The 22,746-nt window shown below is 40.5% G+C and overlaps 2 protein-coding genes across 2 annotated transcripts; both read left to right on the top strand.

Annotated features, from left to right (window-relative positions):
* The first annotated feature begins 11,333 nt into the window (after positions 1-11,333).
* On the top strand, positions 11,334-17,284 carry haus8 (HAUS augmin like complex subunit 8). The gene is made up of 10 exons (XM_049587798.1): positions 11,334-11,434; positions 11,840-11,904; positions 12,360-12,421; positions 13,201-13,327; positions 13,566-13,676; positions 13,761-13,864; positions 14,090-14,248; positions 14,720-14,861; positions 15,808-15,949; positions 16,437-17,284. The coding sequence occupies exons 1-10, from the start codon at positions 11,370-11,372 to the stop codon at positions 16,561-16,563; spliced, it is 1,104 nt and encodes a 367-aa protein (XP_049443755.1). The 5' UTR covers positions 11,334-11,369; the 3' UTR covers positions 16,564-17,284.
* Positions 17,285-17,787: 503 nt separating this feature from the next.
* Positions 17,788-22,465, top strand: sac3d1 (SAC3 domain containing 1). The gene is given in 5 exon segments (XM_049588875.1): positions 17,788-17,839; positions 17,842-17,875; positions 19,427-19,844; positions 20,435-20,717; positions 20,929-22,465. Coding segments are annotated over 5 exon segments (1,254 nt in total). The 3' UTR covers positions 21,396-22,465.
* Positions 22,466-22,746: the final 281 nt, after the last annotated feature.

Below are 22,746 nucleotides of genomic sequence, written 5' to 3'. Positions count from 1 at the left end.
ACAACACTCACAGAGCTGCTCCGCGCTACTCCAAACCCAACAGACAATCCAGCAATTGAAAAATAATAACAAGCCACTGAAAACAAGCAATTGAGCTATCAAAGCTTTTGGGGAAGAAAAGTAAATATCCCTCTTATTTCATTTTCCTTTTTGGAGAGCGATAATCAAACAGTCCCCCCGGCCAGAGAGGAGAGGTGTTATCTTATGGATCTTTAAGTGAAAACACAGTGCTACACACACAACAGCTTTTAAACACAAGCCTGGGATAGTGCTTCTGATTGATTATTTAGGAGAATAGAGGGTTGAAGTTAAAAGGTAAGATACACAGTGTGACGTTACTTTAAACAACATGGGGAGAGGTGCTGTGGAGTGTTGTGAATGATCGTGGACTGAGCCCAGCAAGGCACACTGATAATGTCATCATGCTGAGGATGTTCAGATGGGCAACAAATTAAAAGAAACCCTGAGTAAAGGAGTGGCAAGACAGGTTTAGGGCAGCAGAGGAGATACCTACACACCAATACAACTGGGCTGGACAGCCACAAAAAAGGTTCAAAGGCTGAGATCAATGCAGAAAAAAGTCAATTTATTTAGGACACCTGTGCATTAAAAACAAGGGTGCTCAAAGTGCAAAAACCAATAATAAAAAGTGAATAAAAACAGCAGCAAACATTTCAGTCCTCAACTATCATCAGTGCTCAAGGGCTGAAATGTTTGCTGCTGTTTTTGTGCATGGATGTCCTAAATAAATTGATATTTGTTTTGCACTGATATCATCCTGTGAACCTGGACCTGTCTGTCCAGCCCAGTTGCATTGGTGTGTGGGTATCTCCTCTGCCGTCCTTTCTTGGTTGTCCAGTGTACTGACGCACCCAAGAACAACTTTTTTGTTCCCCTAACGAGGCACGGCTTCACAGTAGCCCTAAGACATGACGGGTTTAGGGAGAACCGTTTGATAAGTATAAAAAGAGGACACTAATTATATGTGATGTCTTTGCAATCACCAGACCTCAGCCTAATTTTACACCTTAGGGCAGTGCCAAACCGAGCATAGGCCAACCCCTTGGCTCCCCATGTTTGCCCCCTATACCCCAACAAAAAATGTAAAAATACAAATTATTATTGTTGTTATTATTGCATATATTATTAACAAGAACAAGAACTAATAAGGAATTAACACAAACAAACAACTTAGTCAACAAACTAACAGAAGAGGATATGATATGTGGAAATTTGCAAATTTTTGTTTTTGTATCGTGCCCCAGATAGTTTTGCCTTTTTATTTTCTCTTACTCCTCCTTTAGGCGCCTGTGGAAAGATCCTCCAATGCCTTTCAAAGATTTGGGACCAGATTATTAGACAGCTTTTTCCACCCCCGTCAAAAAACACCAAATGAGGTAATATCTTTTGCAGGAATGCTGATGAATCAATGCCAAAGTTCACTGAAGCTGTTCTATACAGTATATATACGAGACAAACACCTTAAAAGGAAAATTTATGTTTGTTTTTTATGTGTTTATTTAGAGAGACAGATGGAGAAAACCAAAGAGAGACAGACACATCCCTTCACACTGTTTAAGATTGTCCTTCTAACGGGCCTGGTCTAAAAAAATATGGTGGCAATAATCCAACTAAAGTCATTAATCATAACCTCCCACTCCTTTACTGGATGCCTGTTTCCCCGTCACCCTCACACCGCCAACACAAAGTCGCTGGCAACCCCCCCCCCCTCACAGATGATAGGACCCCTCCCGACCCAGCCGCAGCTCAGACAACACTAAGCCCAGCTAGCTACTCACAGCCAGTGGCTAACAGCTTCAGACAGGCGTGGGAGCAGGGCTGTATCCAAGCAGGATCTGCCCCCAGAGCTGCCAGGTCAGGCAGGACAAACAGGGGCTCAGGCCAGGAAACGGGCCCTCTGCCTCGGGGCCTGCGGCCTCTTGCTAATCCCCTCTTCTCCTAAACTCACCCCACCAACCCCACCACAGCCTCCCCGTACCTCTCTGCACTTTGACGCTCCATGTACAGATATTTACAATTTTAGACACTGTACTTTACACACAGGCATTTTTTTGTGTACAGTGAACACCTCGCTTCACTTCCACCCTGTGTTACTGTCTTTACAAAATGTCCGACCACCCAATGGCAGGATGATGCCGCTGTAGCCCAGTCGCCAGAAGAAAATGTTGGCATTGTACCTTTCTTCAAACCACAAATACGTTACATTTGCACAGTTCATATACTATATCTTATCAACATTTCTAAAGTGACATATGAGCAGACTTTGTTATCGGGAGGCGGAGGGGATGGTGGAAGGTAACACCTGTCAACCTCTTGACCACTGTTTGAGACCAACAACAAAAGAGGACATGATTTAGAGAGTCATTGCTGTGTTTGAGCAGCTTTTTAGCCCCCAAACGTTGGTGATTTTCAGTGACCCGTCACTGTTCTTTCACTGTTTTTCCACTTGGGACAGTGCCTCGAAAATGGGTTGTTTTTGCAGAGACGTTGCTATGTTTCCTGCTGGAATTGTTCCCCCAGAACCAGGTATTTTAAGCCAAAACATGACCTTTTCCTAAATCTAGCCAAGTGGTTTTTGTGCTGAAACCTCACCACACTTTAACCACACCGTAATTGAAATGTAAAGTTTCAATGTATCCGCAACATCATAACACACAAATGTAGCGGATCCATGGTTTTCAGAAACGTACAATGCCATCATTTTTCTCTGGCTATTGGATTAGCTGCTGACATGCAACTACATTAGGATTCATAAATTAAAAGGAAAGAGGATAGAAAATATTATGTTTCTGCTATTTCACTGCTAAACTCTGCACTGGTTCAGCATCCTATAAAGCTCAGAGAGCCTAATACAACAATGCAATGAAATATGCAGACACACACAGTTGTCTAAACTCATTTATCATAGACGTTAAAAACAGTTTTTGTAAACTTTCTATTTTAATGGTGGATCAACAGCAGTGCGGTTACAGTCAGTCAGAAGGTGGAGGATTCCCTGAAGCTGAGATGGCAGGAGCTAAGGCCCTGCTGGGTCAGGTTCACATTGATGATGAGAATTGTGATTTAGGATATTGGTGTGCCATCTCACTGTGATGCATAGCTTCATACACTTAGGTTTTATTCACCCGTGTTGGTCGCAGTGGTTGCTGTTTTCTTATTGTGGCTTGAATTACTCTTTACTCTGTAAACCTGACCACAGATTCAAGAATATCACATCTAACAAAACAAATTACCCTAAAAAGTTTCATATCTTGCTTCACTCCAGAAAGTCATATTTTGTTTTTGGATTAAAGGAGCAGTTTGTAGGATTTAGTGGCATCTAGCAGTGAAGATTGCAGATTGTAGCCACCTGAAACTTTTCTTGTGTGCCAAGTGTGAACTCCCGGTTGGAACTCCTTCAGTGTTTATTGTTCAGGAGGTTTTTACTGGGAGCCAAATTATCTGCAGAGGTCTCTCTCTCTCTGCTCCAAAACAAACTGATGTGGTCATTAAAACTGGTAAAAACACTAAATAAAGCAGTTTCAACTCACGTTACAACTCAGTGTTTCTCTGACGCTGTTTGGCTTGTTGCAGACAAGCAGCTAGCCCAACACATGCTAATGAGTGCTCAGCTTTTTTCTTTGATAAATATTAGATAAGATAGATATTTCACGTTACAAATCAGTGCGTTTCCCCACTGTTTTGTTCGTCACTATGGTGGCTGATGCGAAAAACATGAATCTAGAGCTAGTGTTTGTTTCTGGGCTTCTGTAGAAACATTGTGATGCAACATAGCAGACTCCATGGTTGAAGACACACTCCCTATGTAGATATAAACGGCTCATCGTAAGATGAAAAACAAGAAGATGCTTATTTTCAGGTGACCATGCACCGAAGAAAATATACTTATTATATTCCATTTCTGCCAATATATCCCCATAAATCCTACACACTGGATCTTTATATCCTTCATATATTTCAGCTCAGCAAGTGGCTCAGGATTGCTGTCTCACAGAAAATGTAAAAATCTGTCTGGAAATTTTTACCTGAACCACAAACTTACAGTATTTCCGAGTGAATAGAAAATTATAAATGTGATTTATAGAGCCAGGCCAAGTTTCCTCCTCCTCACTGAAATTAACACAGGTTTTATATTTACGTCTAGAGATTAAACTCAGTAAGACATGACTGTAAAACACACTGGTTGGATGTGTGTGTCAAAGTGTCCCTGAATGTATTAAGATAAGACCAGACAGAAGCTTGTTTGTGACAGAAGCTAATCACAAGTTGTGTGTGCGTTCCCATGAATACAAAAATGAGCTGAATACAGGTTTGCATTTAAGGTCACAGTTGCGGAGATTAACAATGTGTCTCCTAACATATTTCCCAATTTTATGCCAGATGTACACCGTAAATGGTGGTCGTGGAGATAGTCGATCTGCAGGTTATTTTCCCCTTTTTGATGCAATCCTGAGAAATATTGGGGGACAGGCAAAGTTGCTGAGTAAACACTTGGTATCCATTCATTCGCAAAGTGGCTCCAGGGGACGGGGAGGAGCAGGGGGGGGGGGCATGAGAAAAAGAGGGGGAATAAAAGAGTGAGAGACAGAAAGAGAAAGAGAGGGAGACAGAGAGAGAGAGAAACACACGAGAGAGCGCAACCTTTTTCTTGCTCAAGCTCATCAAGTACGGGCCAGGGCTCCTGAAAACGTAGGGATTACCAGGGTACTGGGGCTGTACTGGCCTGGGCCGCCTCTGCTCGCTCCTGCACTGCACGCTACACTGCCCTGCTAAAGCACCGCACATGGTTCTCACACACACAACCAGTCATGCTTGCTGTATGGTGCTCATCTCTCATTTGCAAAAGTTCACATGGATGCTCAACATATACTCACACACACACACACACACACACACACACACACACACACACACACACTTGGTTTTTTTTTAACAAAGAATAACTTCATTGATAACCAGCAACGTGTACAACCACTGCATATTTCTCTAAAGTTATATATATCTTTAAGCATCATGTCTGTTTATCTCTAATTTAATATAAGTGCAGTTTTATAGTGTGTAGGCTACATGTTATATTTAAAGCAGCCGTATGCGACATTCAGAACATATTTATGATTCAGAGCCTGGGCCAGGATTGCCTGCACACAGCTCTCAACATGGAGGTGCCTGAGCAGACAGTTAGCAGCTAACGGTGCTAACAGTACAAACTGTGTTGCAAGTACCTACCAGTGTAGCGTGGCAGTGATTAGCTAGCCAGTGGGATACACACACAAGAACTCACACGTACAAACATGCAAGCACTGCCAGACCTGCTACAACATCAAACAACAGAGAAGCTCAGATTACAACACACACGGAGGGAGTGTGACTTCATTCTCTGCTCAGGACGCCATTATTCTACTATATCTTCACATAGCAAATAGTTGTTTGTGCCTTTATTAATGTTCTGTATGTGGTGTATAGGACCCTTACGATTGGCCATAGAGTAACAACTCATCTTGACATACAAAATACAATGTCCCATGTAAATGTATTTATTTGGGAACATAAACCTTTGACCTCTGAACACGTCTTATATGTTCTTAAAGTTTCTGCCTGAATAAACACCCCACTGCCCCAAGACACATGTAGGAAATCCCCCAGCCTCCAGCAATGCAGCTCAGGGATGCTGCAAGGGTCAGTCACAAGAGTGAACTCCAAGCTGAGGTCACATCCTGTGAAGACAAACACTGTAATTAACAATTAGGAAGTGAGCGACACTTGGATGAGGTGGAAAACCAGGCTTTCCGTCATTTGGATGGAGTCTGTGGTGTTGCATTGAGGCCATGGTTTTAATTGTTATTAAACTGCAGCATACTGTGGAAGAAAAAGACAAACAATCTCAGCTTTAGTCTACCTTTACTTATGGCTTGTTACATCTGAACCAAAGGTCAACAAAATTGCAGTGACCGCAATAGTTGGACATTTTTGGGAAATACACTTATTTGCTTTCTTGCAGAGAGTTAGATGAGAATAGCCTATTGCTCTTATTTTTTGTCTATTAAATATGAAGCTTAGACTGAAAGCAAGGGGAACGGCTAACCTGGCTCTGTCTGCCAAAAAATCTGCATTGCACCTTTAAAACTTAGTAATTTAATAAGTATCTACCTTTGGACAGAGCCAGGCTAGCTGTTTCCCAGTTCCTAATCCTTACGCTAAACTAAGATAAGCTAAGCTAAGCTAACTGTCTCCTTGCACAGCTTCATATTAAATGGATAGACATGAATCAAGAATGGTGTCAATCTTCCCATCTAACTCTCAACCACAAAGGAAATATGCCTATTTTCCAAAATGTCAAACTCTTCTACTATTCTTACACAGCTAATTCCAGTGTTGAAGGGTGTTGATTTTCTGTGAGAATTATTATTTGTGCATTAATTTATAGCTTCTCTTGCTGTCATTAGTAAATACCCAACGTGATACACCCGCAGTCTTTGAGTATGGAGATTTAAAAGGGACAAAATGACCAGCAGAGCCGCCCAGACAGTGTGAAGGTAAGACGTAAACATTGTCCTAATGCCCCACTGCTTACTATGGTCAGCCAACAGAGAAGAGCTTAACTACTTAGTACTGGGAGCTCCTGGCTGAGTGGTTGGGTCTTGTATTAGGTTCTCTCTGCAACAAGAGCCACCTAGGCAAGAGCAAACAGTGGAAATCATACACCTGTCTGCTCTGGAGAGCAGAGGTAGCCAATACTTAAGTTCTTAAATTCAATTCTTAAAGGTCCAGCGTATAGGATTTAGGGTGGTTAGTTGGCATAAGTGAAATATGATGAGTATGTTTTCTTTAGTGTATAATTATCATATTTTCGTTACATTAGAATGAGCTGCTTATATCTATATAGGGGTGAGTCCTCACCATGTTTCAACAGTAGCCCAAAATGGACAAATCAAACACTAGCTCTAGGGCCATTCATGTTTTCATGTCAGCCACCGTAGTAAGCAGAACCTCTGCCATAGGCTGTGATGGAAAAACACAGACTTTTTTTTATGTAAAACTGCTTTATTCAGTGTTTTTACCAGTTTAAATCATCAAGTCCATTTGTTTTGAAGAAGAGACCTCTGTGGATGATGTCTCCAAGTCAAAACCTCCCGAATGTCTAGCTCTTAAGTTATCAGAGAGAAAGGCAAGCAACATTAGGTGCTGTGCTAGCAACCTTTCTGCGTTGAGCCAAACAGCATCGGAGAAACACTGATTTGTAAGGTGAAACTTCATTATGCAGTATTTTTACTGGTTTAAATCACAGAGTCCGTTTGTTTTGGAGACGAAGAGACCTCTGCCTATAATGCAGCTCTTGGTAAAACCCTCCTGGACAATGAACACTGAATGAATCTTAACTGGGAGTTCATGCTTGGCACATGCCAGAAGTTTCAGTTGGTTGCAATCTGCAATCATCACTGGTAGATGCCACTAAATCCTACACACTGCTCCTTTAAATTTTCAAGAAACTAGAGGGGCACTTGGAGAGCACAGACCTGTTAACAAAAGTGAAAAATAATTTGTGTATCCGCCGTGTCATTCAGATCCACACGAAAATTTTATATTGGCCCGCCAATTTTGCATAATCCTGCTGACCAACTAACAACCTGAACCAAAACATAACCTCCTTGGTGGCAGTAATGAATACATATACCCACAAGCAAAAGCAGTAGAGCCTTGTGATTTACCTCAGATATCCAACAGAATGCTGTAAATACTGCCTGTTGGCTTTTCTACATGAGGCACTGTGTATTTGAGGCATTCCTGGAAGGCTATGTGGACCAGACTGGCAGACTGGGCAGTGATGAGTAACAGCTTACCACAAAGGGAAGGAAGGCTGGTGTGTGGGCTGCATGGGAGGGTTGTCTGTGTGTGTGTAATCGTGTGTACATACATGTGTTAGGGGAGCTGACAACAACTTTCCGTCACTTTCAGAATATGAATTAAAGCCGTTTCATTTTGCTCTTTTATCACGCTGAAATGTCCTAAAGTGGCAAAGCAGAGTATCAGTGAGGTCACAGTGACATAGACAAATCCTTCGTTAGACGTCAGAGTTTCGGAGCAGAGAGAAAGAGAGACAAGGACTTTCATTCAGTGACTCCATGTGTCCTTATAGCGCTGTCTTTCAACGTGCACTTCTCACTCTTTTACTTCAGCTCCTCAGCCTTTCAGGATTTCACCCTTTACTCCTGAGCAAAGGAAAAGGAAACCACCTTTTTAGTGGAAAAAATTCTATTATTTAAACCAAGTTTTACTGACTGAATCCAAAAGAGTCCGTACTGCACGTATCACCATCATCAACGGCACTTGTTTTCCACCTCAAAGGCAGCTATTGGTCCTGGCATTGCTTGGTGGTGAGAGATGGACAGCCAGCATGCGGACACACAGCCTCAGGGCTTTATTACACTGAGAGAGAGAGAAAGAGAGGAGAGCAATGATAAGACCCGGCCTTTACACAGACTGATAAAGTAGGACACACACACACATACATCACATGCTTGGCACACACACACACACACACATACAAATACAGGCATGTATTTGTGAGAGATTTGTTTTAGTGCCAAGCCCTAATGTTCAACCTTTATCATGAAAATTCATTAAAGCAGAAAGGTCAAAATAAAACTCAATACCTGGATGTTGTCCAGCAAACGCACTTCATAAAAATCTAATTTAATTACTGTTTTAAAAAAAATACCCTATATTTAAAATACTATTATGTTATACTGCAGGACACAGTGCAGATGTTAAAACTCACCACCTTTTACAAGCCAATAGGATTCTTTCTCTCTCTACCCCCGTAGTTTATCCATCCATGTCTGTGGACGTGATTTAGGACAGAAGTTGCCGGCTAGTGTTTACCACCCAGTCCCACACCCACTGTCCTCACATTGTCCTTCCCGATGTGCAAGACCAGCTCAGACAGGTGGGATCAGCACCCATTATATTCCTTAAGACTTGTGCACACAGACAACCCGTAAACTACAGGAAAGAGAACTCACTAAGCAGATACCCACACATGTGGGACGAAGACGCACACATGCAGGTAGATGCACATAAGTGGTTATAATCTACACTGGTTTTCAACAGCAAATAAAAAAGACTCCAGTGTGACGATGTGGGTTACCTCTGGGTTTAGGTGGACTGGATGCATCTCTGTTTTCCCTGTGATGTTCTAGTTACCTGCTCAGTGTTTACACGACCATGCAGCGTTGGCCGGGTTTGACTTCAAACACCTCATGACACTGACAAGGGAATACATTATAAACAGCGCAAATAGATATATAAATGTATTTTGGTTTTGTTTTCAGTCAGCACATTAGATTGAGACATAATCTTCAGTGTAGTTTATACAGACTGAAAGTATGTTCTTCTCATCTCACTGGACAGTGAATGCAGACCTTTACACCCATCTAGTGGTCACTAGAACAACTGTAGTTTATGACATCCCCTGGCGTCAATGCAAAGCAGATGTTGCATTCTTTCTCCAACATAAATTTTTGATCGGGGCCCCTGTTCTGGACGCAGTGATATGAGCACCTGCACATTATAATGCAGAAGTCCAGGATATATCAATCAGCCCCTCTCTGTTGCAATTTCACCGAAAAAAAAGACAACACCATGGTCGTAATCAGTTAGCTACAGGTGTTCATATTATTATGCATGTGCCCTGTATGAGCAAAGAAATAGCATTGCAGAAGTAGAGAGGGCAAGAAAACCTTACATGCTGACTACATCCAAAGTAATGCAGAACTGACAACAAAAATATGACCATAAATAAAAGAGATATATTTAAAGCCACAATCAGGGATCAGGTCATACTCAAACAGTTGGAAAGGACAGCCTCTCAAGAGAAATAATAACTGAGATATTAAAAAAATAACTTGGGTTTTCTTTTTCAGACAATAAGTGATCAAATAACACAGTACAGTGTATATTTAACCAGGACTGTTGCTGGTATGAATGAAGCAAGCTGCAGCATGATTTAATCTGACAGGTCCACCATGGACTGGAACAAAGAAGAGCAGCAATGGACCTTTAAATAGTTGCTCAGTGAAGGAACATTTGATGAGGATGTATCTCGACTGGAAAAACAAGATTAGTATTTTTTTTTTTATTTATTTATTTACAGTGATAGAAGAAGTACTTAGATCTTTTACTTAAGTAAAAGTAGCAATACCACAATGTAGACATACTGTGTCACAAGTAAATGCCCTGCATTCAAATGTTAGGCTACTTGTGTAATGTACAAAATTATTAGCATAAAAATGTACTTAAAGTACAAAAAGTAATAGTACTCATTATACTGAATGGCCCATTTCAGAATGATTTATATTACTGGATTCTAATTAGAAATGTGCATACCACTTTAATGTTGCAGCTGATAAAGGTGGGTCAAATTTTATTTACTTCATATATATATTAACGCTGTGTAGCTTCATCTAGGCTATAGGCTATAACAGTATATCATATTTATGCCAATATATGGCACTAAATCTACTCCCAACACATGTATTGAATGGCTGTGCTACAGTGAAATGTGACATTTCATCTGAATAGCTGCTATCTAGAGATATTCCACCAGAACTGTTTTTCGTGAACTGATCTTATTACTTGTCACTCAAAAATAGTTATCTATGTACTTATATTAGGTTGCACATAAAAAAAGCTTTGATATACTCTATATATGTTGTTTGGGGATTTGTTGGGAAACCTGAAATTAAAATAATTAGCCTGGATAAAAGGCTGCAAGGCTTATAGATATAGATAATTCATTATCGGGTCAGGGTTGGGATTTTAGTTTTATTGATTTAGTTAGATGGCTCATTCTGAGCTCCGGGCAAGATGTCTCTTTACACGATTTTCATTTTGTGCTATAACAACAAATTCAGCTACTGAACTAATTCATTTCTCCCAACAGTGTGTTGGTTTATGCATCATCATTCTGCACATGCTAAAGTCATATCCAAACATTTTTTTTAACTTTATAGTAAATTGATTTTGTTCTCAAGGGGGCATCTTCCCCCATCTTACCCCTACTCAAGTAAAGTACCTCAAAATTGTACCTCAGTGCTTACAGTACTTGACTAAATATACTTCCATAACCGTTGTTTATTTATAAACACTGTAATCATAGTATAATTTAGTACCAAGACTCTGACTGCAGACACCCCACAACAGCAGAGGTCAGCCTACACCATGTTTCTTTGCAGTCAGCCACCGATGTGCAAAGAGGAAGCAGATCGGAACCATAGGGCGGAACCAATGTATCGCCTCTTGTTTCTGACGGTTGACCAAACTGGCGTACAGGCGGTTTGCTTCAAAACATTATGGCGTCGAGAAGAACTTCAACACTGCCAAGTAGTTTAAAAAGTACCTCCACTGACGCTAAAAGGTAGATTGTTGTCGTATTTTTCCTTCATTGTAAGCGAGTGTCGTGTAACTCGCATATTTTTTGGTCAATTTAAGTTTGTAACGTAAGAGAGGAGCCGTTTGAATACAGACGCCGTTAAGTTACGTTACAGTGCTTTATTTAGCTGTCATTTACATTTTACACTTCTGGACCAGACATACTATTAATCAGTAACACTAGACTATAAAAGCAAATATATGTATACGCTTTTATGTTCTTGTTAGTCGCAACAATAAAGTAATTTATCGGTTGCAAATTTAAGCTAACATTAATGTTACAGCTCAGCTTCCGGTTTAGCCTCTTCTATAAATATAAACCAGCTTCGTTATTTGTGCTCTGATGTCGACATTATTGAATTCCCCTGCTACTTTTTTTGTTTATTTTTAGCTCGAAAAGTGGAAACAATGCTAATAAAGCAAACGTCAGTGGGAATGGGAAGAAAACTGCTAAATGTAAGTATTTGTGTGGGTTCACACATGTTAGTTAGTTTTAGTTATTATGTCCCTTATCAGACATGACTTACAGTTAGCCTCATGTCAACAATTCCCATTAAGTCTTCCTCCAGTGTTTAAAACTGTCTTTCCAACGTCTCTCTGCGACAGTTAACTTAAAGTGGCACTCCAACTTGAAACTGATTTACACTGATTTGTGCAAAGCTTAATAATAAAAATCAATATCACAGATGTCTTTGCAAGGCAGTTGTTGTGAATATGCTCAATTTGACTGGCATCTTTTGTACCGTGTTTGAATTCTGAAACAAAACTATTCCCTTTTTAAGGGAATTGGCAGTTGATATTACATTGGTGGTATGAATCATACACAGTCAAAAATGTTGAATTAGGCTAAACTGAGCTTGGTTTATTTCTTAAGTTTTTCTTTCTTTATGAATCTTTTCATCAATCTTTAGCAAGTGGGACTATTGTCAAGTCTCGATACATGCAGTCTGCTGAGAAGACATCTCTTTCAAAGGTAATGCTATTTTATTTTTACTTTTTTTTAAGCAAAGATTTGGTTTTATTAACAAATTACAGTGAGGAAAAATGCTGTTCCTTAAGTATAAATACAGAGAGGTTGTACTAAAGATAAACCTATGGGACATTTCCACGTACAAACGTATGTTAATAAACTTACAAATGGATCGGAAATTGCAAGAAAAAAACAGGATGTTGTTCAGCATCCACCCCCCACCACCACCCCTGTGTGGTTCTCCATTTATGTCATATGAATAGGAAAGACTGTTTAACAAAATCAATATAAAAGTTTAAGTTAAGGTTGGTCCAGGAAGAGTCGCATCCCTGTGGTCGGCTAAATCCAAAGAAGGCAGAATGTTGATAAAGGGACCCCAAATTTTCTGAAAGGTTGAGGGTTTTTTTCCTTATAATATTGAGCATCTTCTGATTTCCAACTAATTAGTAAGCATTTTTTCACTGCAGTGCTGGCAAATAGAATAAAGTGTTTCTTGTAGTGGTTCACATTAACAGAACTCATATCCCCCCATATCCATAGCTATTTTTTACTTTTACAGGTTTTTGGTTTGATGCTTTAATGTAACATATATGTATTTCACTCATGGTAATCCAACTACGCTACATATTGTAAATTGACCTAAGATACCAATCTGCTATTAAGTGTTTAAATAGTTACTAAAATTCTGCCTCCTCTGTGTCTATGCAGTTCAGGTGTCTGTTGTTGTCTCACTTTTGATATTACACATTTGTATCTCATCGCACCTGTGTACCCATTAACAGAGTAACTCGCTGACCAATGAGTCGATGGCTGCACCACCAAGGCCTTCCTCGCCTAAGCCCAGTGGTACCAAACCGAGGGTGGGCACTCCACCAAGACGCTCACTGGCCCCACAGGCTCTAGCAACATGTAAGTCCTTCCTATGGTGATAACTGTGAATGTGTATTTGTAGTTTTTCGTGAATGAGCATGGTAATTGTAGTGTGCCTTATGAGTTGAGTCAGTTGTTGAAATCTTGCAGTGAAACCCAGCAATGCAAATATCTTTTTATTCACCTATTTTCCTTGAGTTTTGATTGAGTCTGTAACAGTGTCTAAATGAGTTCTATGAATAACTTTTGCATTATGTTCATGTTATCTTTCTCACAGCAATGATGTCAAACACAACTGAGCCCTCACTGCTTGGGAGAAGTATTCTGCAGTCCACTTTCTCAGATGGACACTGCTTTCGCCCAGAGTTTGATATTTCAGTCATTAAAGGTAAAATGATTTTAACTCTTAAAATGCTTGAAATAACTTTCAAATGAGATTATCGTGTAACCGTTCTTTTTCTATCTCTCTCAGAAAAAACGGTGCTTGAAAATGCAGTCGAGCCGGAGAAACATCCAGAGAATGAGAAGAGGATTGTTGAAATGCAAACATTCCTACTGGCCTACCTCACAGCTAAGGTAAATGTGTCTAACATATAAGTGTATCTGATATGCTAAAACCTTGTTTTTAATACATCTGCTTTGTTAAATCAGAGGACATTAGAGAGTACAACATTTTAAATGAAACATTGTGTCTAAGTAGTTTTTAGTGAATTGTCCTCTGTGCTCTGTGGGGAATAAACCACTTGTCTGAGTCCCATGCTGTGACTCATCTGGCTCTGTCTCTTTGATGTGTGACATAAGATGGAGAGCAATACCGCAAAGCTCAAGGCTGAGGCAGAGGCAAGAATCATGCAGGAGATGGAGGAAGAGGAGGCGCTTCATAATGAGGTCAAGGAGAAAAAGCGTCAGTACCTCCTCATGGAGAAAAACAGGCTAGCGAATGAGCTGCTGGATTTACAGGTCAGGAAATCATCTCCTTTGAGGACCTTTTCAATATTTGGTCTGTCTTAAAAATTGTTATTGCATGCTGTAAAAGCAATGTGAAAGAAGAACATGAATTTCGTTTTTTTACAGTGTCATTGGTCAGCATTTTAGTGACAGACATAATGTAGTCATCACCTTATTGCCAAGCAACAAACTTATAACTAGAAAATGTTTCTTACGTAACATACATATTAAAAATGTCCATTGTATGATGGAGTATCATAACACACAGACATTTATCATTGGAGATACTTAGCTACTATTGCATGTTCATACTTCATTAAAGCTTAGTGGGTCGCATCTGTGCTGATTGATGGTATTGTATGATCAAAACAGCTGTTGAATAGTTGGTTTGTATTTTGAAAATGAAAAAAATGTGTAAACTGTGTATAAAAACAAGTATGGCTACATGATTCTCGTCTCACTAATGTTATTCTTTTCCTTCAGATTGCTGCTCTGACTCCAGTAGCAGAAACTGCCAGGCAGTTCACAAAGGATTACAAGTCTTTCGCCACAGCTGTTGACACCACCCGACATGAGCTGCCTGTCAAGAATTTCTACATTGATGGCGACAGAATGGAGTTTTTAGGTTGTTGTCACTATGTTTCAAAAGTTATTTCAAAAAAGGTTGCCCAAAACAGCATTGTTAATCGTCAGTAACTTACTTTAATACTCAAAAACTCAGCTAATCTGCTTCATCCGAACTGTGTATAAATGTTTCGATCAGATTAACTCTGCCAGCGTAACACAACAACTATAATCTGATGCTAATTCTTAAAGGTATACTATGCAGGATTGTCAGGCACTATTTGTAAATGTGCTTGCTAGTAGAGGTGAAAGTAAAAGCCAGGCCCAGATTCACTCTCGTTAGGCTTTTTGTCTCCCTATATTTAACTTTTTTTGGCCCTGTGTCTCTTGGATGGCTGCTGTTAAAAGTGTAATACTTGGTTGCTACCTTTTTGTAAAGCCCCCAACCTCACCTGAGTACTGTGGGGATACATGCATAAATGTCCCACACACAGACAATAAGAAAGAGGCCAGAGTCTCTACAGAAAAACACACTGCCACACACTTCTAGTGAGTCATAACTGAGGACTGAGCAGGATTACTTTTGTATGAGACTATACATTGTTTTCGAGGAAAGGTATATCTGTATGTGCATAGTTTATCTTTAAATAGGTAAATTTTAATTGGTGCATGGAAATATCTTATAGCACCCTTCTCCAGCACAGTCCTGTCCACTCCAAACCTATGAGATAAGCAGAGACAAAACAAATGCAGTACAAACAATCAGAATTATTCTGGTTTACAGCAGATATTTATGTGCTGCAGGAACTCATGAAGATGGTTCTTAGGGTCCTCACAAAAGAAATTTGATTTTAAACAATGTGCTTCTGGCTTTTTAAATTATTTTATGTAACCTAACCACTGATTGCTCCTGTAAACACCAAATGACATATATGTATTTTGCAGGAAGCGTTAACTTGATGATAAATATTGTTATAATCACATGCACCTGTATCTACACATTTCAGATAAAGCGGAGGCTTGCCTGAAGGAGAGTGAGAAGCTGCTGATGGAGTGCACAGAGGGAGATCATACGGACAACACCACTTCCCTTGAGTGCCTTAGGGACATGAAAACAACATCAAAGGACATCAGTCAGCAGCTGTCAGGGTAGGCACATACTGAAGAGAACTTGTCATTTGGAAGCTGGGGATACTGTAAATCTATGATCTGCTTTGTGTCAACGTGTTGATTTATTCCTCTTTTGTTCCTATCCAGAGAAATGCACTGTGTGACATAAGTCTTCCTTAAAGAAATTTCATATTTACATAGTTGAAACAAGATACTTTTAAAGGTCCAGTGTGAAAGATTTAGTGGCATCTAGCATTGAGGATGCAGAACTGAAACTTCTTCCATGTGCCAAGCATGTAGAAGAACTACTAAGGTCTGGAAAACACAACACTTCTTATTTTGTAGGCCTGAAAACAGTTATGAATATTACATACCATTCCTGCCAATAGATGCTCCTAGATCCTACACACTCGACCTTTTAAAGAGTTGAATATTGGCACTCAGTGGTATTCAGTAGCACCTAAAATGCATCCTGCCTGACGAGGTTACACTTGTGCTCAAACTTTGGTGTTTTCCATTTTTCTAGTACATTTTCAGAGCTGCTGGAGCTGTCATCATTGATCTGCCGCCACACAGTCCATGTCCAGCAGGCCGCTGAGGAAGAACAGCTGGGCACTGCAAGAACCCACAAGCTGTTCTGCCCCAAACAGTGAAGGACAGCACACAGCATGGGATACACAGTACATGCACTTTGGATACCCCTCAACCCCAGATCTTCCCGGTTTGCATATATTTGTAGCGTTTGTGTCTTGTCTGATTTCTTTGCAGCTGTATTATGAGATATTGTAAATGTTGGATAATGACTGATACTGTTTTATAGATGGAACATTGGTAATAAATACAACAACAACAAAAATAATAAAAATATAAAACGGAACAATCAGCATGGCCATTTAAATGAGAAGCAACAATATGCAAGAGGGGGGTATTCCAGTTTTATGATGTGTTAAATACAGCTGCAAAAAATACCTTAATGTCCTCCTGAGACCCTGCGTCCTCATGAGGACATTTGCTGCACCTTATATTTCATTCTGCTCAACTTAAATCTGTTGTCCTCATTCGTGGACAGTTAGTCTGCAGCTAATCTTGACACAAAAGTGGACAAGGTACAAAACCTGATCACACTGTATGGTTGAAACTTGTCCTTGACCAATTAGGTGTAACAGACTGTCTCTACAGACAAAAGGACATTCTTCACTTGGTGTATGGAACAAGGAAAATTCATCCAGACTTACAAAATGAACAAATCACAAGACTTTTAGATATGGTGCATTATTTGTAATTTAGTCTTTGCACAACAACATTCAGACATTTAAATAAACTGTTTTATATTTTATTACACACTGTAACCATAAAAAAGAAACCCACTTTCCTCATTTTTCTTTGTTTTTCTCCCAAACTACTTCCTTTTCAAAGACAGTGTTTAGTTTTTTATACTTATCAGGTCCTACTGATGCCAAACAGCTCAGAGACATTAAAAATGCAGACCAGAACAGAAGCTGAGATCTTAGGAGAATATATAAGGAGTCTTGGTTCTAGGGAAATAAGTATGTGAGCAGAGTTGGGGGGCATGGACAAGTTTAAATACATGTTAGATTTGTGTTTGCTTGATAAGAGAAAACTCTCAAATTCGTTGATAATGATTTAATGTAGAAGTGTGAAGTCCAGTTTTATGAATGAATTCTGCTGTCTGCCTCGTGTGTTTTACAAGTGAATTTAACACGAGAGGCCCAAACTGTGGTTTGTTTTTTTGTTTTTTTTTTTACATGTTTGGAAATGGTTAAAGACACGTAGTACAATAACTTAAGTCAAGGGCCTTTTCACTGTGTGTAAAGTGTTGTGTCCAACTCCGGATGTGACGTTGCATCAAAACAACGATGACGCATTTTTATTGGCTGATGCTGGAAAGTGACGAGCGGTCTTTTCTGAAGGACCAATGAACCGGAGGAGAGCGCCTCGTCGCATGTGAGTACACGGAGTTTATTTCACATTTATTAACCATTTCCCAGAAAATTACATCCCTAGCCAAGTTTTCTATCGTATCTTGACAGTTTGGTTCCTCTAACTTGAATATTCTTTGATAGTAGAGACGCCATTCGCGCGGTATCTGTCGTTGTTAGCTAGCTAACTGACAGAGTAAGCTAACAACTGCCGCCTGGTGAGTTCTTACAGTTACCAGTAGCTTCTTACAGCTACCAGTACGGTAACGTTACAGTAGTTACCAGCTACTAACTGGTGAAACGTTGCTATTGTGTGCTTTGTTCTGTTGCTTTAGAAATGACGGCGAAAACAAAGATTTCGGATAGAGCTAGCATGATAGCTTTGTTTAAACCGTTTGCTAACGGTTTGTCCAATACAGATTCAGTTATGTTACAAAGTTTGTAAGGACTTATCTCAACACCTAACGTAAACCCAAACTTAACTCAAACACCGGTAGGTGGTGGTACGTTCATAAGTTGAATGCCTCTTGTTTTGTCAATCAATGACTTAAGAAGGAGGAGAAAAAGCAATAGAAGGTGAAAAGTAATATAGCATTGTGCATTCTGCATAACGTAAGACAACGGTAGCTTTTAAGTCAGGTGTGTTGCACAAATAAATGTAGAACTACGGGGGAAAAGGGTAGCCACAGCCACTTAGATAAGAACTGAGTACAGTTAAACATACACTGATTAGCCACAACTTTAAAACCACTGACCGTGTAAGTGAAGAACGTTGATTATCTCATTACAATGCAATGTACTGCCAAGAAACCTTGTGTCCTGGTATGCATATGAATGCCACTTTACATACACCACTCACCCAAACGCAGTTGCAGACCATCTTCACCCCCTCATAGCAATGGCACCCCCTGATGTGAACTCCACAAAGAGCTCAAGGCGTCGACCTGGTCTCCAAATTCCCCAGATCCCAATCCTATTGAGCACTTATGGGATGAGCTGGTACATCAGAAGTCCTTTTTACATGCCATGAGAGGTTTTAGTCAAGTCTGATTTGCAGTGGGGTTCTCTGACCTGGTGAGGCATGGACACAGGACATCTGTAGGGTGTCCAGTGGTGTCTGGCACCAGGATGTTGGTGGCAGAGTCTTGTGGATTGCAAGGTAGAGGTGGGGTATCAGCACGTCCCACAGATGCTCGACTGGATTTGGATCTGGGGATTCTGTAGGCCAGGTCGACACCTTGAGCTCTGCCACTGGGGAGTACTGTTGCCATGAGGGGGGTTACTTTGTGTGCAACAGTGTTTTAGGTGGGTGGTGTGTGTCAAGTAGCATCCACATGAATGCCAGGACCCAAAGAGAACATTGCATTTTAATGAGATGATCAATGTTATCCATTTCGCCTGCCAGCTGTTTTAATGTTGTGGCTGATCAGTATAGCGGTTATGTGTCAGTCATTACAGGTTTTTGTCAGATGTCAGTGAGGGCCACAACACAAGAAAACAAGCTGTTATTGTGTATACTTATATCTGATTCCTATGGGAATACATTTTCAGTGAACAACCTGTTTCTTTCACGCAGCTCTCACTCGCAGAGAAGGGGTGCATCAGCAGGAGGACAATGGAGACAGAGGAGTGAAGAGCAATGGCAAGGCCATGTCAAAGCAAGGGGGAGAGAGGTGGAGGAGGATGAGAGATGCGAGCAGCATGGGAAAGAGACCGTGCCCAGGGGAACCTGCCAAACCATGTGCCCTGCTCGTGAGCTGCGGGCCCGTGAGGCACAGTACCGCCTTCACCATTTTGAGATGTTGGCAGGCACAGAAAGAGATCGACAGCCCAAAGGAGACCCCTTGCGTGCTGTCAAAGAGTATTCCAGACCAGCAGCTGGGAAAGACTCCACAATCCCCACTGACCTCCGCCCACCTGCTGTGCTGCTGAAAACTGTGCATTACCTTATTGATGACATTGCTGCCTCCCCTCACCTGCATCCCTGGACTGAGGCTAGTAGTGTTTCTCCAGTCACTGTTTCTATTATTCTTAGAGTGTAGTCAAGAAAAACTAACTTGTATATTAAGGGGATTGGTCACTTAGAATTGTAACTTTTAGCATCATCTACACATCCCTAATGGTAGTTAAAACATTGGTTACGCTTGACTTCACTAGTATGCACACAGGCGCTAAGCCAACGCAGCTTCATGTAAACATCCTCCAAAACCTCATGTGTCTAACAAATTGTCTTTAAAGTACCAAAAAGACATAAAAATGAGCATATAGCAGTGACTAAATATTTGGCTTTTGAACACAAACTGCAGCACTTTCTTTACATAGCACAAGCTGTGTGTTATGGTGCCTGACAAACTGGAAAAACTTTCAGCGATCAGTGGCCATATCATTTTTGTAAATATCTTTTGCAGAAAAACTAAAATGAAACATGAGAATTTAAGGATCTCGGCCGAAGCTAGTAACTTTGATTCTGATGTGGCATATTTGTCATAGCCCAGTAATAATTCAGTAATATTAAAGTTGCAATAATGAGTACATAGAAAAAAATCTTCACAACATATAATAACACATTTATATTGCCCTACAGGTGTACGGCTTTGTATTTGATCGACTGCGTGGCGTGAAGCAGGACATGATCATCCAGAGGGTGTCTGGGGAGAACTGTGTGGCCATTTTAGAGCGAACAGTGCGGTTCCTGATCTACGCCTCTTATCGGCTTTGTGGTGAGCCCCTGCGGCTCTACGACCCGTGCATTAACGACACACACCTACAGGAGAATCTGAGCTGGCTGTTGGACTGCTATGCAACTGAAAAGGGGCCACATCCCAACCAGGAAGAGTTCCAGGCTCTTGGTCTGCTGTACAACTTGGGTTGGTCACTGTTTTTTATTGTTTCATGCAAGTTTTTGATTTGCATGTGTGGTTAAGCATCATATCAATTGCGCAGGCAGGCTATTGATGCAGAGATCTGTCTTCAGCAGTCCTCTGACTAAATTATAAAATAAAGTAAGGTGTTTCTTTATGTGCCATGATCAGGATCATTTCTTCATGCTTGCTCTCTTTTTTCCCCTGTATCCTCCAGGTTCAGCTCGTGCCACACAGCACATCATGGAGCTCCCTGAGCGACTTCGCAGCTCTCCTGCCATCACACTTGCTCTTTCCATAAACCGAGCTTCTCTGGAGCGGAACCCCATACGTTTGCTCCGATTGGCCCAGAGGTTGAACTTCCTGCAGAGCTGTGCTCTGCACCGTCACCTGATGACATGTCGTAGAGATCTGCTGCTAATATACAGCCACGGATACAACAGTCGTAACTGTCGCTTTCCTCTTCATGGACTGGGTCAGCTCTTGTTCTTAGACACATCACTCACAGCCCGACTCTGTCAGGAGTACGGAGTGGAGGTTAACCAGGACAACCAAGTAGTATTCTCTAAGGCTGCTTTCACTGAGCCTGAACAAGGAAAACTCCACTGCAAACTGTACCACAACATAGTGGCTGAGAAACAGAGAGACCTCACTGTCGAGAACATCATTCACGGATGCTCTTGAGAAATAAAAGGATTAGATCAATTATACAACTGATGTGTTGGTTGATTGGCATTCATGTTTGCTCCTGTTTCTGCACAGGGACATCAGTGCCACAAGCAGGGATTTAAAGTGTATTTTTAAACACACCTTAGCAGTGCTTTCACCTTTCTTTTCTTGTTATCCTTTGCATTTGAGTCTCAGTGTTTCCTTCTCTCATACATGTTCAACATAAGGGTCAGGGCTTGTGTTTGCTGAGCCATTGATCTGCCATGCTTCACTTAAGTGACGCTGAACTCCAGGTGCCTGAATTACTGTAAAGGAATACTTCACCCACAAAATGATCATTTGTGTATCAGTTAGTCATACCGTGTTACCTTGAAACTGTGAAGAAAACTTTGCTTTTCTTGCATGCCCTCACAGAAAACTCAGAATATAAAGCTTTTTGATTGACTGGGTACCACCTTCAACTTTTAACAACATCAAAACGTCCGTTTACAAACACTCCCACAAGTGTAGTATAATCCAATTCTCATTTATGTAGTCGTATGCTCAGTATCGCCCAAACACATGTATTTTTGCTAAAATGGAGTATTTAAAAATAACAAATTGGAACATGTCTATGCTCTCTTCTAAGTTAGACTCTAATACTAAGGATTTTTAGTAAAAAACTACTACTACTACTGAGCACACAACTGGTTAATGAGCTTTGGATTATACTGCGGGAGATTTTGTTAACTGATGCTTTAATATAGTTTTCTGTTGTTAAAGGTGGTCCCCAATCAATCAGTAAATCATGTTCACCGTTTTCCATGGAGGCATGCAAGAAAAAGATTTCTTAACAAATTAAAGGTTAACACAACATGACAGTCTAATTTACGAATGGTCATTTTGTGGGTAAGTATTCCTTCAAAATGTGAATTACTTTAATGTTGTTACTCTTTACTGGTTACATTTAAGGGTTTAAATGTGATGTTAATGCTCTATGTTTTTGTGAGGCATTTCAGGAAACCTACTGGACAATTTACTGTGCATCAGTGTTCATTTATTCTCACCAATGCAGTACCTCAGAAGCTGTAAATAAATATTTCTTATAAGAGGAATGCCTTGGTTTTTTATTTCAATTGCATTTGAGCTCATCTACCACTGGAGGGCAGCAAATATCTGTAGAGGGCATCAACGTACTCCAAGAAGTACAAAAACAACTGACTGCAATTTGGATAATTGTGCTTCAAGTGTTTGTTTGGGTTTTGGGTTTTTTTTTTTTTTTAATTGTTTTCCTATTGAGCAATCCTGTAATGTTTTCCAACCCAAAGTGAACTAGTTGTGGCTGGTGAATCCTCTGAGATGTCAGCTGAGATCCAAGTATGTAAAA

The sequence above is a fragment of the Epinephelus fuscoguttatus genome, linkage group LG10 (assembly GCF_011397635.1).
Source record: "Epinephelus fuscoguttatus linkage group LG10, E.fuscoguttatus.final_Chr_v1".
Taxonomy (NCBI): domain Eukaryota; kingdom Metazoa; phylum Chordata; class Actinopteri; order Perciformes; family Serranidae; genus Epinephelus; species Epinephelus fuscoguttatus.
This window is presented reverse-complemented; position numbering and strand designations above follow the sequence as displayed.

Bases quoted from the DNA above. Each gene is read 5' to 3' on its own strand.
- haus8 (XM_049587798.1), top strand. From the start codon at position 11,370: ATGGCGTCGAGAAGAACTTCAACACTGCCAAGTAGTTTAAAAAGTACC. The intron at 13,677-13,760 runs GTAAAATGATTT...TATCTCTCTCAG, and splicing joins TGATATTTCAGTCATTAAAG to AAAAAACGGTGCTTGAAAAT. The intron at 14,249-14,719 runs GTCAGGAAATCA...CTTTTCCTTCAG, and splicing joins ATGAGCTGCTGGATTTACAG to ATTGCTGCTCTGACTCCAGT.